The 17,157-nt window shown below is 38.2% G+C and overlaps 1 protein-coding gene across 1 annotated transcript; it reads right to left on the minus strand.

Moving 5' to 3' along the window:
- Positions 1 to 312: 312 nt before the first annotated feature.
- LOC108982749 (cullin-4-like) lies at positions 313 to 16,948 on the minus strand. The gene is made up of 17 exons (XM_018954205.2): positions 16,433 to 16,948; positions 15,155 to 15,270; positions 14,702 to 15,048; positions 11,910 to 12,090; positions 11,525 to 11,647; positions 11,003 to 11,290; positions 9,220 to 9,345; positions 8,984 to 9,085; positions 8,826 to 8,879; positions 2,292 to 2,398; positions 2,126 to 2,186; positions 1,905 to 2,036; positions 1,636 to 1,773; positions 1,423 to 1,503; positions 1,153 to 1,233; positions 954 to 1,034; positions 313 to 616 (listed from the first exon to the last, which is right to left on the minus strand). The coding sequence occupies exons 1-17, from the start codon at positions 16,782 to 16,784 to the stop codon at positions 503 to 505; spliced, it is 2,484 nt and encodes an 827-aa protein (XP_018809750.1). The 5' UTR covers positions 16,785 to 16,948; the 3' UTR covers positions 313 to 502.
- Positions 16,949 to 17,157: the final 209 nt, after the last annotated feature.

A 17,157-nucleotide genomic window follows, 5' to 3' on the forward strand; every position in this document is an offset into this window, starting at 1 on the left:
TGCCTGAAAAATTGAATCCAACTCAGTGGCTCACTGTTTGGACTTTAAAAAGGGATTGCTGAGAGAGAGAGAGAGAGAGTTTACATTGACAAGATTGGTTACAGAGATGAGTAACGATGTTGGAATTATTTGACTAAAGAATGAAGGACACAGCTGAAGAAGGAAAGATAACATTCAACTGAGTATACGATACAAAGATTGCTTCTTTTTACCGTCAGTATGTAAGAAGGGATTCTTCTGAAAATAATTCATTCCAGCATTTCCTCTTTCTTATTTTCCCTTTTCTCTGTCTCCTTTTTTCTTTCTTTTTTCAAAATAACCATTTGGCCAAATAAGTGTCCAAGCATACAAAGCCCTCTGAAGGAAAAGTTTGGAAACAGCGACTAAATATGCTTTAAAAATCAGCGTAGGCCTCAACAAAAAATTGAAAGCTACAAGTTACTGTACATTAATCTGGACATCGGCTTCTGGTGAAGACACAAGTTTGCCGTGTCATTTAGAATCACGCCAAGTAGTTGTATATCTGTGGGTTGTTCTTGTCCCGCTCCAGATACTCTCTGTCGATGAGGCTTTCAATCCTTTTCTTCAAATCAGCAGGCTTAATTGGAAACTTGAGCTGTTCACCATAACCCAATACATTCCAATAGATCGGTCAGGCAATACAGCTTATGCCCCCTCAGGTCAACAATCACATTGTGTTTTAATCACGGTTCAGAGAGGCACTTTTACATTTCAACAAAATCAATGATTGAGTAAAAATTAACTATTTTCTCTTCATATTTCAACAGCATTACTCTTGGTATTTGATAATTGGATTAGGACCTGAATTTGCCTCAGCCTTGCATTGCATTGCAAAGATCTCAAAAATTTTAAGCAAGTGATTAAAACCCAAAAACCTTTACCACTCAATAAATGCTTCACTTATCAGAAAACAGAAAACAGAAAACATTTACCTGTTGGAAGAGTTCAGTTATCAGAAGCGTGTGACTCAGTACTTTCCTAGTCTTCATTATTCGAACAATAGCAGCATCAACCTACAATGTAGCGAGCAAGTAATGCCAAAATTACTTACGGATAGTTGATAGTTTCAATTCAGAATCTTGTTAGCATGTTGATATATTTATATAGAAAAAAAAAAAAGTAAAACTCAACCTGATACTGACGATCCTGGAATACTCTTTCGGTCGTGCTTGTGTTCTCCTCTACTGTCTCCTTCATCTGGATTGCATTTACCTGTTCCCATCAATGCAATGTTAGCTTCAAGCTCATCATGTAAGTGGCAATCATAACTCAAAAATCACCATTTCTTTCACCCAAATTCAAAAGTGAAAGTATTTGATTTCAAAAGTTCACTTTTCTTGTCAGGCTTATTCAAGGTTGGGATCAACTGCCGCTGGTTACTCAACATACAAAGAGATGTACCTTTATTCGGTAAAGAGGAGCTGTAAATCCTTCATTGAACACAAATGTATCATCATCTTCCACATCTCTACCCTTGGGCAACTGTAGCACATATAATAATGGGAAAAGAGAAAAAAAAGTTTAAAAAAAATGAATTTTAAAAAAATCCCAAGACTTCCAACTTTACAAGTACGATCTTGAAGACTCACAGTCATGCAATGCTTGACTACCTACCTTTAGTAGGACTCGAACTTTTCCACATGCAAGGGACTGCAAAGTCCTCCTCAGTTCCTTATCCTCAATCCCAGTGGAGTCCTTAATATCTTGAAAACTTAGGTTCTCGGCATCATTAAAGAGCATCAAAACAACAGTCTGGAGCACAATACAGATAACATGCCACAACACATTAAGTTGTTGACTAGGGTAAACAAAATTAATCAAAGAAATACAACCCAAAAAGAAAAAGAAAAAAGCACAACGGCCTAAAAGCCAAAGGAACCAACCTGAAACAGTGAAACAGCCAACTCCTTTTTGCCTTTAGGAAACTCAGCTTTTAACACACAGTAACCTAATGAATTTTGCCACATTAAGCGCCTCCCGCTGTACTTGCTCAGGTAGAACTCCTTAAAAATGTCCTATTGCCCAAAAAATACAGAAAAGAGTTTAGAAAATACAAGGACATTAACTACAGTAGGAAGCAGATATGCCAGTGGTTTCCCCCAACCTGGTAGACATTCAATTCATGAGGAAGTCTAACATCCATGGGAGGATACGTTGGCCAGTACCTGCAAGCAGCCATCCAAAAACAAATTAAGCTCCTTGGGTACATTAAGTAAATCAATATTCTGCTTATGATTGAAGATACTAATGAAAGTAAGACCTAGACTTACCCTGTGGTTAAAACATGCACACTCATCTCAATCCCTGATGGGAGTTTCGTCCTGGCCTGGGATGATTGTTTGAAAGATTCATTTATCTCTTTTGATAATTCAATGTCCTGCCAATATTTTTCCAAATACCACAGAAACTATTATTAACCCATACAAACTCCTTATAAAAGCTATTCATGTAACTGTCTTCACAGAACATAAAATCAGTGATAAAGATTTTTTAGAAATAAAAGCACGTAGTGTAACTTCTAAAGTGATAAGAATAATATAGAGGCTATCAAAATGCCTACAGGAGCTCAGGGTGAGCTTTAACTGTAGATATTCAACCCATGCTTCATCTCCCACTCGCCAAACTTCATTAATACAGAAATCAGGAGGAGCAAAAAATAAAGCCCCCATATACACAACACATATGAAGACAAGTAGTGCAGTGCAACATTAAAGGTTGTCTAAACTTATCATTATACCATTACTAATTTGAGGTCCAGATTCCTGGAAAATATAAAAAGTTGATCTGGTATTCAAAATGAAAATGGTTTGTCGCATAAGAACTGGAATAAGTCAATATATGCATATTTATACATTGCCTCCAGAAGAAGGATACATTTCATGTTTACATGATTCTAGCATGGGCGAAGAGGGTTGAAATCTAACGCAAATGCTCCCATAATGAAAACTCCAATGATGAGACTAAACAAAGATTCTCGGCCTTAATATAATATTGTAACCTCAGCTTAAACCTAGAATGCACTGGAACCGCAAACCAGGTAAAGAAAACTACTAGAGACCCTAGTCTCAACTTCACTTTAGAGAGGAGCTAATGAGGCCAGGACTCAGGTTACAATACCAGACCACGCGGATGGTCTGGAAGGTCATTCTATCTCAAGAGTCATTCCAAACGATAATGTGTAGGCTGGCTGATAGAACAGAAACTGCTGTCCATTCATGGGATCAAGTCTTGGAAGCAAAATCTAGATAATAACATATAAGCAAACATCAATTTCTAAAAACCCTTTAACACAAACCCCCAAGGGGGAAAATAAAAGAGCCCACAATTTACAATTTCGATTAGATGATAATTTAATAGCAATAATGATAATTAAAAAATTCCAAAATCCCTTTCATCCTGTTTTCATCTTTTTTCTGAGACTCAAGCAGATGCCGGGTACTAGGAGATTAAGGGTGGAATTGAAGTCCTTTGTTTTTGCAAAGGAGGGCGGTGATCATATCCATATCACCAAAAAGAGTAGAGAAGGGTGTCAACTTCCTTCTCTCTTCATCGGCTGTCAGCTTCTTGGGTGGCTAGGATGGTGGACTGCTTCAAATACTCCTGAAAAACTGGTTTTTTCAGAATTGGACTCTGGTGTTCTTACCTTCCAGCATAATGTAAACTTGAGGGGGCTTTTTTTGCTACTGAATGAGTTAGGGAATGGGAATAAAAGGGGTGTCTTGGCCATTCCCAAAGGTCGTAATGGTCAGGGTTGGGAAGATTTTGTTTACAACTTACATTTGCTCATAGGTTTGTTAGCCTCTATTTCTACAGACGAAAACAGAGTAAAGTCATCTCTGATTAGCCGTAGGGGAATTGGAGGTTCATATGTTAAGGCTGGGCCCTCCTCTTCCAATGGTGTGTCGTATGCCATGGCTTTGAAGAATAAGGCTCCTACTCCGACAGGACGACTTTCGGCTAGGATGGTGGACGATAACCGGAAGCAAAAGAAGAAATTGGGGGAGGAAACTTCAAGAGTCAAGGAGGTCATTCCACATGCTACCAATTGTCAGCGCCTGACATCAAAAGTTGGCAGAAGTGCTCCTTTCGATGCTTGCTCAGCGGTGGAGGAAGCTGAAGGGGCACTCAGGGCAGTAAAGGCTGAGTTGTCGGGGATGCAAGAGAGGATTTTAAAGCTTGTGAGTAAGGTCGAGTCGTGGGTTTGTTGATCAAACTAAGTCTAGGCTTAAAGGATTAAATTTGATGTTGGGCCGAGTTTGATGTTGGGTGTGCTAACCCAACCCTTACAGTCCAAGCGTGAATTGTGTGTCAAGTCTCTATCCGGATCTTCCTCGAGCCAGAGCATGGCTCCCTCCCAGGCGTTGCCATCGCATTATCCAGGGACCTCCGGGCCGGCACAAAAAAGGTCATTGGATGCCGACGACCCTCTAGATGGCTTGCAGAAGCACGGATCTGTTTTCCCATGCGATATTAGTCAAGATTTGGTTAAGGAGACTGTTGAGGTCAACGTGACTTTGCTGTCTCCCTTTTTTGATGCCGAAAATGGGTCGCCACAGATGAATGGAGGCTCTCTGCACCCTGCTGATAGCCACGGGTGTCCTTCCATGGGTGTAGGTCGCACATCCAGGATGAGTCCATCGAAGATTATGCTGGGGTTCCATGCACTCTTGAGTATAACTTAGAGGCTGTGAACAAAGGATCTATGAAGGTGTCTAAGTTGTAGTTGGTCTGTAGGGAGTCAGAAGATGCTGTTGATTGCTTTTTTTATGGTGAGGAAGGAGCTGCGGACACCCCAAGTCCTATCTGTTCTGTGCTACCAGGTTCACGTGGGACAAATCTTCAGTCAGATTGGGTTCTATAGAAAGTGGATGAAATACGGGAATGTGTAGGGATTTCATGTGAGGTTTCAAAGACCAATTTTAAAGCCCTCCTCGTGGCTATTGAGGCGGGCCAGCCCCTCTTGGCTAGGTCTTATGCCAAAAAAGATAGGGAGTTGAAGAGACCTACATGGTCTAGTAATTATGATGCTTGGGAAGGTAGTGCAAGTAGGGGAAGGAGCAAGGCTAGGGCGAATATCTGTGATTAATGAAACCTAAGATTTTATCTTGGAATGTAAGGGGGTTGAATGATCCTTGTTAAGTGCCTCCGTGTAAAAAATTTGTTAAGAAGTTGGAAGGTTGATATCATTTGTCTTCAAGAGACCAAACTAAAGTTAATTTATAGAAGTATTGTTAGAAGTCCGTGGGGATGTCTTCATATGGGTTGGGTCTATCTTGTCTCTAATGGGGCATCGGGAGTGTTCTTTTGTTGTGGGATATGAGAGTTGTCAATATGGTTGAGTATGTTGGGGATTATTTGGTGGCTTGTTCATTTCAAAATGTGGATGATGGTTACAAGTTTGCCAGTGTATATGGTCCTAATCTAGACAGCAGTAGACAGTTCCCCTGGGAGGAGATTGCTGGTTTATGTAGTTGGTGGGATGGGCCATGGTTTATTGGGGGGGACTTTAATATCCACCCATTTCCCGATTAATAGGTCGCCAGATTCTAGTATTACCCCATACCCTGGCTATGGCAGATTTTTCTAATCTTATTTTTGACCTGGACTTGGTTGATTTACCTTTGGCGCGTGCGTGCTCAGGCGGGGGGGAGGAGAGAGATGGAAGGGTTTGATCAAGATTGGACAGATTTATCGTATCTTCGTCGTGGGAGTCCCATTTTTCTGATTTATGTCAAAAGAGACTTCCGAGACTATGTTTGGACCATTTTCCCATCTTGTTAGATTGTGGGGGTCTTCTGAGGGACATAGATATTTTAAATTTGAAAATATGTAGTTAAAAGCTGATGGTTTTGTGGAGGTGAGATTGTGGTGGTCCTCTTATGATTTTTCTGGCACGCCTAGTTTTGTATTGGCTGGAAAACTTAAAGCTTTGAAGAAAGATCTGAAACTGTGGAATGATGAAGATTTTGGGATGATTGATGACCAGAGGAAGATTCTTTGAGGAACTATCACGCTTTGATGAGAAGGAGACTGCCAAGATTCTCACGGATGAGGAGAAGGCAAGGAAGATTACGGCAGTGACTGATCTGGAAAAACTTAACTCTTATGGAAGAGATTTATTGGCGACAAAAATCCCCGGCCCTTTGGCTAAAGGAAGGAGATAAGTGCACCAGGTTTCTTCATAGAGTGGCCAACTCTCATCGAAAATTTAATGCTATCGAGGTGCTGCATTCGGAAGGTAATATTCTTACAGACAGATCTGATGGTTTTTTTTTTATATGTAAAAATTTATTAATGCCAATAGGCATAACCAAGTATACTAGATGTACACAAGTGAAAACACCTAGTTGGGGTGCAAAAAAAAAAAAACCCATATAGGAAAATGAACTTAACAAAGCCCTAGCCCAAGCCCAACAGACAGATATGATATTAAGGAACACACCGTGCAGTTATTTTACAATCTACTTATGGAGCAATTCTCTTGGAGGCCTAAGGTTGATGGGTTGATATGACATGATTGATCAATCATGTGCTGAATGGTTAGAGAGGATGTTTGAAGAGAGAGATGTATAATGTGCTGAAAAGTATAGACGGCGATAAAGCGGTGGGATTTGATGGTTTTTCAATGGCTTTTTTTCAGGTCTATTGGGACATTATCAAGGAGGGTGTTATGAAGGTTTTTGTCGAATTTCACTCGCATATGAAATTCAAGAAAAACCTTAATGCCACTTTCATAGCCCTTATTCCAAAGAAGGCCGAGTCGTTGGAGGTGAAAGCTTTTCGCCCCATTAGTCTTGTGAGTGGAGTTTACCAGATCATATCCAAGGTTCTTGCCAATCGTATGAGCACGGTCATGGAAAAGATTATTTCAAAGCCACAAAATGTTTTTGTCAAGGTAGAGAGATTCTAGACTCAATCCTTATCGCAAATGAATGTTTGGATAGTAGAAGGCCTTTGATCATGTTAACTAGGATTTTTTACTCTACATCCTTGGTAGATTTGGTTTTGGGGAAAGGTGGTGCAATTGGATGAAGCATTGCATCAGTACCGCTAGATTCTCAGTGCAGGTCAATGGCACTCCCAAGGGTTTCTTCAACAGCTCCCGCAGTTTGAGACAAGGAGATCATTTATCTCCTTTTCTCTTTGTTTTAATTATGAATGTTTTGAGTAGAATGTTGAAGGCAACGGTGGATGGATCTTTCTTGTCCGGCTTTTCAGTAGGCAGTACATCATTTGGGAGCGTCAATGTATCTCATGTTCTCTTCGCTGATGATACTTTAATTTTTTGTGAGCTGGATCCTAATCATATTCGATCATTGAGAGCTCTCTTGCTTTGTTTTGAAGTTGTTTCCGGCCTTAAGGCGAACTTATCTAAGTTTGAACTGGAACCGGTTGGTTTGGTTAATTCTATTGAAGACTTGGCTAACATCTTGGGTTGTATGGTGTCTTCTTTGCCTTTGAAGTACCTTGGTCTTCCATTGGGGGCCCCTCATAAATCCAAGTCAATATGTGATGGTGTTATCGAAAAAATTAAGAATGGATTGGCTGGTTGGAAAAAGGATGTATCTCTCCAAAGGAGCTAGAATCACTATTATTAAGAATGTTATCCAATCTCCCTACATACTTTCTACATACCAAAAAGTTCCATTTGATTAAATGTGATCAGATTTGTCCCCCCACCCCCAATTCTAAGGTGGTTTGGGGATAGGAAAGTTGAGTTATCTTCAATAAGGCCTTACTTGAGAAATGGCTTTGACGGTACCACCAAGAAAGTGATGCTTTATGGAGGACTATGGTTGATGCTAAATTTGGGAGCACTTGAGGAAGTTGGATATCTAATGAAGTGCGTGGTTCGTTTGGTGTGGGTGTTTGGAAATTTATTAGGAAGGGCTGGGAGGATTTATTATGGTGGGTCGAGGCATTAGAGTCAGATTTTGGTTTGATGTTTGGTGTGGTGAGGTTGCTCTTAAGGAGGCTTTTCCTTCTCTTTTCAGAATAGCCATTGTAAGGAAGCTTCAGTTGCTGATCATATGGACACTTCAAATGGCTGCAGTGGAATGTGCTAATTATAAGAGCAGTTCAAGATTGGAAAGTGGGAGATATTTCTGATTTATACAGCACCCTGTATGCATTGTCTTTGGAGGATGGTGTAGAGGACAAACTGCTGTGGATTCATCCCAGGAACAAGAATTTATCAGCAAGATCCTTTTATAATGCTTTTACTTCTCAATCATCTAGTGTTTTCCCTTGGAAGCGTATTTGGAAAAGCAAAGTGCCTCTAAAAGTTGGGTTTTTTGGTTGGTTGGCCTCTCACAGAAATTCTGACCATAGACAAGCTGAGGAAGCACAGTATTTTCATTATAAATTGGAGCTTCATGTGCGAAAGGAATGGAGAATCAACGATCTCTTGGCTTGTTGGAGTGGAGTATATCGTCAAGTAGCAGAGGTTTGGAAGATTGTGCCTCTATGTCTTATGTGGTGTATATGGAACGAGAGGAATGGACAATGCTTTTGGGGGGGGGGGGGAGGTGTTATTAGAGCTTTCTTTTACCAATCTTAATACTTTGGGCTAAGGCTATTTTATTAGAGGGGGCTAAATTTAATGACTTGTATGCTTCTTTCTTTGCTAGTAGGCTGTAATTAGGTATATTTCTCTTGTATACTACATGTGTACTTGGAATTCGCCTAATTATGAGGACTAATAAATTTTTCTTACTTATAAAAAAAATTAAAAAATTCCAAACCAAACACTTATTTGATGAGCTAATATGCATACTTTAAACATATTTAGGTTAAGTACATACTTTGAACATTCCTTCAAGTTTGTTTGTAAATTGGCTCCCACACTCGGTCTTCAGCTGCATTGGCAATAAAAACTTGTAAATATTATGAATACATAAAAAAAAAAAATCAAATAAAAAAAAAATCAAATGTATATAAGACTAGAATATCGATCCCTAACCTTAGAGATCATGGACTTCTCTGCATCAATGGAAGCACTCTTCCCCAAAAGCAGCCTTTTTGCAAGATCCTTCTTGTAGAATGCTTCAAACACATCCTTGCCCTTCATTAACCAAAAATATAGGACATGTTTCTCAGGATTATTTTGAAGACACGTGAGAAAAAAGCAAGTAATAAGTGAATGAAACATTAACCAATAATAGAACTTTAGTTAGTCCATCCAAGAGTCGAACGAACCTGGATGAACCTGAATAAAACCAAAACTTTATCTAGAGTACCCTCCAATTCCTCTTCAGAAGTACCCTTATTCCCAGCACGAAGCTTCTCATCCAGAAACTTTGCAATAAGCTCAGCAGGTCGGTTCTATTTAAAGAAGAACAAACATTGTACACTTATCAAATTGAAATATGTAAGAAATGATGAGTGACTGATAATAAAGGTGAAGATTGGAAAGGATTTTAATAAGTTCCTGAATAAATGTTCTTTCTTAGAAAACCTTACATTGTGAAAGATAAAATACCTAGTGGTTTCAAGTATTACAGCTTTGTTTAGGGTACTCAATATAATGTAACAAAGTTACATGAGGTATCATGTTCAAAACTTGTGATCCTTCTTTACATAGAAAAGTAGTAATTGGATTGCTCAGACAAGAGGTCAGGAAGTTCACATGCTGGATCCACAAGAAAAAGTTGTTGGCAACAATTTGTAAAATAAAAACAATAAATTTTTTATGGCACATGTTGTATTCCTATTAAAGCATATACATAAAATGGCATGCATTAACACTCGTCTCAAATGCTTATCATTGGGGATTATCCATTCTAGGATTGCTTTTTTTTTTTTATAAGAGCAATCCTAGAATGGGATTATCCCATTTTAGGATTGCTAATCAACCACATTTTGGCTATTCTGGTTCCTGTGTTTATTAATCCCAATAGAAGCATTTGCTTTTACTCATGAAAAAAAGCCTCAATAGATGCATCTTCCACTCTTTTTTCCATTTTCAGATAGAAGCTTCAACTCCAAATTCTAGCAGTAACAGCCCCATAATATAAGCTACATGGCTCTTAAGTCTCTCTTGCTATTCCTCCTCCAAAGAGAAAGAAAAAAGACAAGCATTTCAAAACAATGAAATGGAACTTCACCAACCAAGAAGATTGAAAGCCACTTGTGGTTGACTCTAAGCACTTCCTTCTTTACAAGAACATAAAAACCTAAATATTACCAACACAACCATTTAGTTTTTTATCTCTACTTTTATTCTTTTGGTTAGGTAACCGTACACACATGGTCCTCTCGTATACATCTTGTGAACTTCAACCACGCCTTTTGCATTTTTTTTAATAAAACTTTGGACTATTAATCAAAAAATAAAAACCTTACACCATGGGCATAAAACAGTGAAATCATGCTAGCTCACTCCAAGAAAGGTTGATCCGATTTGGATCTGATGTGATAAAGATGAGATGAGATCTAAAGTAACAACTTTAGTCATTGTGGTCCCAAGCAAAGCAGGGCCTTGAGAAAGGTTGATCTGGATACAGTCCTACACTTCAGCAATTTTTCAAGAAGTAGTTCCCAAAAACTGAACCCACAAGCTAGTAGCCAAGGAATTCTATAATTGCACCAAACTAACTTTATTTTTTGAAAGAATGAATCTAACATCTGTATGTATTGATTTATACCATTTCTATTTCAGATTATATGTCAAGCTCTTACATGATCCTAGAACATGAAAAATCTGATTTTCCACGAAAGTTAAGAGGGAAAGAGATAATAACTTACATTGAGCAATTTGACAGTTTGCAAATAATCCAATTGTGATACTAAAAATTATTAAAACTACTGTTAACTCTTTTAACTAGAGCTTAACACTTGCTACCACTAAATCCATCCTTTCATGCCTGTATCTTGTTCTTCCTTTGGTTTTACTTTCTACCTTGCAACTCCTTATAAGAAAATATGGTACAGAGTATCATTTGGTCAAATTTATAAATGACATTGCAAACAAATGGAATACCTGACGGAGATTGATGAGATGCTCAAATGCTTCCTTAATGGTATTGCAAAACGATTCATTCTTGGAAAAGCTTTCCTCCCATATTGTGTCAAGCAAAGCCTTAAATTCTAAAAGGGATGCAACCATATCCTTGTCTTTCTCTTCATCCATGACAACACCCTGTCCAGTTCTGCGGATGTACGAGCTAAGGGCCTGCCTTAGAGACTCAAGCGCATTGACCCTTGAAAACAGTGAATACATCCTCCGGAGGTCCTCAATGCGGTTCCCATTCATTAGCATCATGAACCCCTAAGAATTATAGACAGGCTTGTTTAAAATGATTTTTTTTTGTAAGTCTTGTTAAATATGATGAGAAATTTTTATTTGATTACTGGTAACTTCTCAAATTATCCATTTAAAATGTCATTTACCTATTAAGAAAAATAGTGAGAAACCTTTCTATTTGCATAGAGAAGGCAATAATTAAACAGAAGGAAAGAATTGACCGAGGGAAGAATGAGAAAGCCGTGCAGTAATTCCTACCTTATCAAGAATCGCAGAAATATGGCGTTCAAGTAGTTGCTTTTCTGCAGTTGCTATTAGTGGCTTTCTTGTACTTGCATCCAGGTAGAGTAAACATCTTTCATGTTCCTCGTGCAACCTTGCCTGCAACAATATGTTAACCACAAGGCATTCAAAGGTAGACAGAAAGTATGTTTTTTTTTTTTTTTTTATCAAAAGGTAGACAGAAAGTATGTAGAATCAGATGAGAGAAGCTAGATCAAAATTTTCCACTCAGCAAACCATTTTTCAAGTAATTTACACAATTAACTAACTAAAAATACAGCACAGAAAAAGAAAGATACAACATACAAGCGCTTGTAGTTAGAAGGGAGAGAAGGGTGGGGAAAAAAGGAACAATCCGCACCTCCACATGCTTCAAATAATCTGGAACATCTGATTGCTGCATGTACTTCATGCCTTCAGCAGCATAAAACTCAGATGTGCATTCAAGGAATGGCTTCTCAAAGCTTTCCAAGTAAATTCCTAGAGCAGTAAACATCTTCAGAAGGTGATTAAGGAGAGTCCTATCCACTGCTTCACCTAATCTGAAATACCAAATAGAACAAAGCAAATTACAAATTTAAATACCAAGTTTCTAAATATGGTAATGGATTATCCAACCATCAATCACATATAAAGAAAACACGAAAGGTCCTCATTTACATGATTATTATTGGCAGGAACACCAACTTTTTATTTGGACATAATTCCATCCATTACATGCTCAAGACCATTTACGTGAAATATAAAATATAGTACATATCAACTGAGAAGATATATTTCTCTTGATAATCCAACACTGCCCGCAGCAAGCCTTTTCCACTCTGGTCATTTTGTGATTCCAATACCCTCAACACCAAAAAGGAACATAAAACAAATTCTAAACTAATATTCATAAATAAACACAACATTTCTATGGTGGTCATTCCACTAGAGATAATAATCAGCAGTTTTAGTTTCCTAAAAGTATTATTGAACCCCAAACCCCACACAAATCAAAAGGAAAGACACTGCCTCAGCCGCCATTGAGGATTTATTGAGGGGGTACCCGGTATTCTTAAACTTCCAAAGGACACCATTTTCAACAGTGCTTTAAAGCCAATGTACCTTCCATCTGGAGAATCTTAATGATTTCCTATAACAACTCTCGAGGGACTACATGAAAATAGTGTCAAAATCCACGAGAAAGCAGTGGCAGTTTTTTTTAATTTTTTTTATTTCAGTGGCAGCTTCATTAAAGACGCTTTAAAAATATGAGCATACTTTTTCGGAATTTCTTGTGGGGGGAGGTATAGGGGAGGAAAGACAGTTTCACTTGGTAAGTTGGAATAAGGTTTGTCAACCGGTTTCTTGTGGAGGTTTGGGGGTGCGAAATTTGAGGCTTTTTAACAAAGCTCTTCTTGGGAAATGGCTTTGGAGATATCATATTGAGAGGGATGCATATGGAAAATTGTTGTTGATGTTAAATATGGGAGGATGTGTGGGAGTTGGTGTTCTAATGATAGAGGAGTGTATGGGGTGGATTTGTGGAAGTCCATTCAGATGGGTTGGGGGGAGTTCGTCAATCATTTTAAATTCAAGATGGGGGATGGGAGTGGGACAAAGATTCATTTTTGGCATGATATTTGGCGTGGGGATTCTGCTATCAAGAGTGTTTACCCTTCCCTTTTCAGGATTGCTAGGGACCAAGATGCTGCAGTAGGTGATTCCTTTTATTTTTTGAATAATAAACTTCAATGGAATGTTGATTTTGACATAAATGTGCATGACTGGGAAGTAAATGTAGTCTCTGATTTTTTTTTTGGCAGATTATATGATTTGAAGATTGTTCAGGGAAGGGAGGATGGTTTGCTGTGGATTCATGCAGGAAATTCCAGATTTTCGGTTAGTTCCTTTTATAAGGCACTAACCTGTCATTGTGTCTATGATTACCCCTGGAAATGCATTTGGAGAGTTAGGCCTGGTTTGGATACACAAAATTATCTCATCTCATCTCATCTCATCATTATAACTTTCTCAAACTCCCACACAAAATATAATAAACAATTCAACTTTTTTCAAATCCCAAAATACAAATAATATTAAATATTTATATTCTAATAATATTTTATTCAATTTTCAACAAAACATCTCATCTCATCTCATCTGAACTGCATAACCAAACAAGGCCTTAAGGTGCCTAGTAGTGGCATTCTTCTGCTGGTTGGCGTCTCTTTGAAAAATTCTCACTACAGATTACTTAAGAAAGCATGAACTTTGTGTAGTAGATTGGGGCTTCATGTGTAAGAAAGATGGTGAATCTGTTAACCATCTTTTTCTTCATTGTGAGGTGGCTAAGACGTGGAATGAGATTTTTGGTAGGACAGGTATTGCTTGGGTGATGCCTAAGCATGTGGTGGATTTTCTGGCATATTGGAAAGGTTTTGAGGGGAGTCAACATATAGCTGCCATTTGGAAGATGATTCCTTCATGCTTGATGTGATGCTTATGGTTAGAGTGGGATGGGAGGTGCTTTGAAGATAGAGAACGCTCGATGGGAGAAGTCAGGGAGTTTTTCTTTAATACCTCGTGTGTTTGGGCTAAGGCTCTTGTATCAAATGGAGATAATTTTCTTGATTTGCTTTAGAGCCTGTTTGGATACAGAGGTGAGATGAAACTTCATCTCATCTAATTTTAACTAATAATCATATTATTATTCACAAATCATCTCAACTTATCTCATCTTATCTTATCTCACTATCCAAATGGGCCTCACTTTCAGTTTCGATAGTATATGTAGGTTTTTTCTCCTGTATACTTCCTGTGTATTTGGGTTATGCCTACTCTTGGTAATAAAATCGCTTATTAATTATAAAAAAAAAAATATGAGCATACTATTTCATTCAATCAAAACTTCTCTCACCAGCTCACAGTAATTTACAATTTAGTCATTTGGAACTAGATACCTTCTTTATTCAACTCCAATGCACAAGCACCACACTAAGATTGAAAATATATGAGAGATGCACAAAGAAGCACAGAAAACCAAGCAAGAGGAAAACAAGGGGTCATAAAGCTTCAAAACAGTATGCTAGCAACTACTGAAACCAAAGATTATTTCCCTAGAATCTCCAAACTATACTATTACTAATTACAACTTAAAAGAATTATATTTACCTTTCCTTTTCTATCATTCTTAAAAGGCCAGTGACAGTTTTGTGCTCAACTTCTGGAGACGATGAAAGATGTTTGCGGAAAAGTTGCAATCCCATGTCCCACAGTGATCGTACATTAGGTGTTTGCTTCACATATGTTCTATCTAGATACAAAGCTATACCACGAATTAATAACATTTGGTCACAAAGATCCTGCCAGCATCTCTCAACAAGTGATAAAAATACAACCAAATCAGGGCTTTGGCCAACCAAGGATTGCAATGCTGAAGATATGTGCAATTCACACTCCTTTTCAATCCGTCGATAAAGATTTCCCCCCAATTTGTGCAGACAAAGATCATTAACAGCCTAAGGAACACATAATACATTGGCTTAGTCATAATTAATGAGAAATTGTAAATTAGAAAAAACCACAGAAGTTCAGAGAAAGAGAGAAATGTAGCAGAGACTCTACCTGATAAAGTATCTCTGAGTCAATAGGATCCGGTTGCTTTAGAAATATAGCAGATATAGCTGACTTGAGCTTTGCCCATGTAAGCTCTTCAAAATTTGCAGGAAGCGTTGGTTTAGCTTCAAAGAAACAAAAAACAAAAGGGAAAATGAAAGATGTCATTTCTTTCCATCCATATGCACCACATCAAACAAATTGGTATCATTTTCCACAAGGTCAAACTGTGATGATTATCCAAAATAGATCAACCACTTGTCTAAGCATCACCCAATTTAGCACAAAAAAACTAAGAATGGGATAAAATTTCTTATTTGACAAATAGCACACAGTAAGCAAACATGATAACATGATAAATAGGGCATACTACAGGAAAAAAAAATCTAAAGATCACTGATAAAGTTCAGGATGGCAAAACATATAAAAGTTTGAATGGCCAATACAATGAATACATAACAACAATGACATTACAAAAATTGAAATCATTGTCAAATCTAAGCTGAGTAGAGGTAATCTGGAACAATACTTGACAATTATAGATTGCTTATACCCAAGCGAAACAATGTTTAAGGGCTAACCAGAGGAGCATAGGCACAGCTGACATAAAGTTATGCAGAAACAACATACTGTACAGACTATTGGTTTCTTGTAGAACCCTTGATATGGATTCATGGTTTGAACAATTAAACCACAAACTACAAGGATTTAAAGTAACAACTCCAAGCTGTTGTTATTTATTCGCCAACCCCTAAAGAAATGTGCCCCTAAAACAAGTACTCACTTTAAATTACCGTATGACAACGTGACACTTTTCTAGATGTTTAATAGCCAAGCAGATAGCATTAATTAATGTAATAATCATCAAATCAGTAGCCCAAGCATGCTAACCCTAAGGAAACCAATAAGAGTACCATAACCGGTAGCCCTAACTCAACAATAAAAAAGAGAACATGCACTCGAATAACTACGAAAAATAATCATATGCAACTATTTTACACAGCTGAAACTGCATAGGTTCCACACGGGATTCAAGCATCAATACTAAGGGAATTAAATTATAATAAGGTTCTTGGATCAGGACACAGATCCCAAGAAATCAAAGTAATTCTAAACCCCATTCTATAGACTGTAAAAATATCATAAAATCCAGGCATCCTCACTCAATCTCACCTAAAAATCAAAGCCAAAGCCTTGAATTCCCGCTAAATGCGAAAACTTTACAGACAAAAACCCTAGAATTCCCAATTTATAAAAACGTTATCAATATAAACGAGCATTAGAAACCTTTGACGAGCTTGATGACGAGCTTCTTCGCGGGTTGAGGCGGCTGGGCCTTTTTCCTGGCCAAATTGGCGGCAACGGAGCGAGGGGGGGCGGAGGAGTCGTCGGGCTTGAGATCATCGTCGAGGGCCATAGAAGAGGGATCGAAAACGACGACGTTGTTGCTGTTATTGGCGGTGGTGGCGGCGGATAAGTCTTGGTGGTGGTGAAGGCCGTTTCTGGGGTCGAGGGCGACGGCTTGGGACTTGGCTTTTTTCATGGGGGGGAAGTGAGAAGACGGAGGAGAGGAGGTCGGAGTGTGGATAGTGGTGGCGTCGCTGGTGGTTGTGGCTGAGCGTTTGTTGGGGAGAGACATGAAATAAAAGGTGATCAAGATGGCATTGTAAAGCGCAAAATAGAGACAGATGAAGGAAACGAAGATTTGAGAACGGAACAGATATGCCTATCGAGGGACAGACGCGCACGCAGAGAGAGAGAGAGAGAGAGAGAGGGAGGGAGAGTTAGATGGCGTATTTTTTCTATTTTTTCCTAAAAATCCGAGATTATTTATCCTAAGTAGATATTTTTTCTTATAAGTGTCCTAAGTAAATTATTAATGACTTGAATCCGTATATTCTATTGGATACATATACTCCTTTTTTAAAACAAATTTGATTGCACACTGTTATACTTATCTTTGAATTAGCAATTTAGCTGTAAGTTTTTTTCTAAGAAATAACACCGTTTTT

The sequence above is a fragment of the Juglans regia genome, chromosome 3, assembly GCF_001411555.2.
Source record: "Juglans regia cultivar Chandler chromosome 3, Walnut 2.0, whole genome shotgun sequence".
Lineage (NCBI taxonomy): Eukaryota > Viridiplantae > Streptophyta > Magnoliopsida > Fagales > Juglandaceae > Juglans > Juglans regia.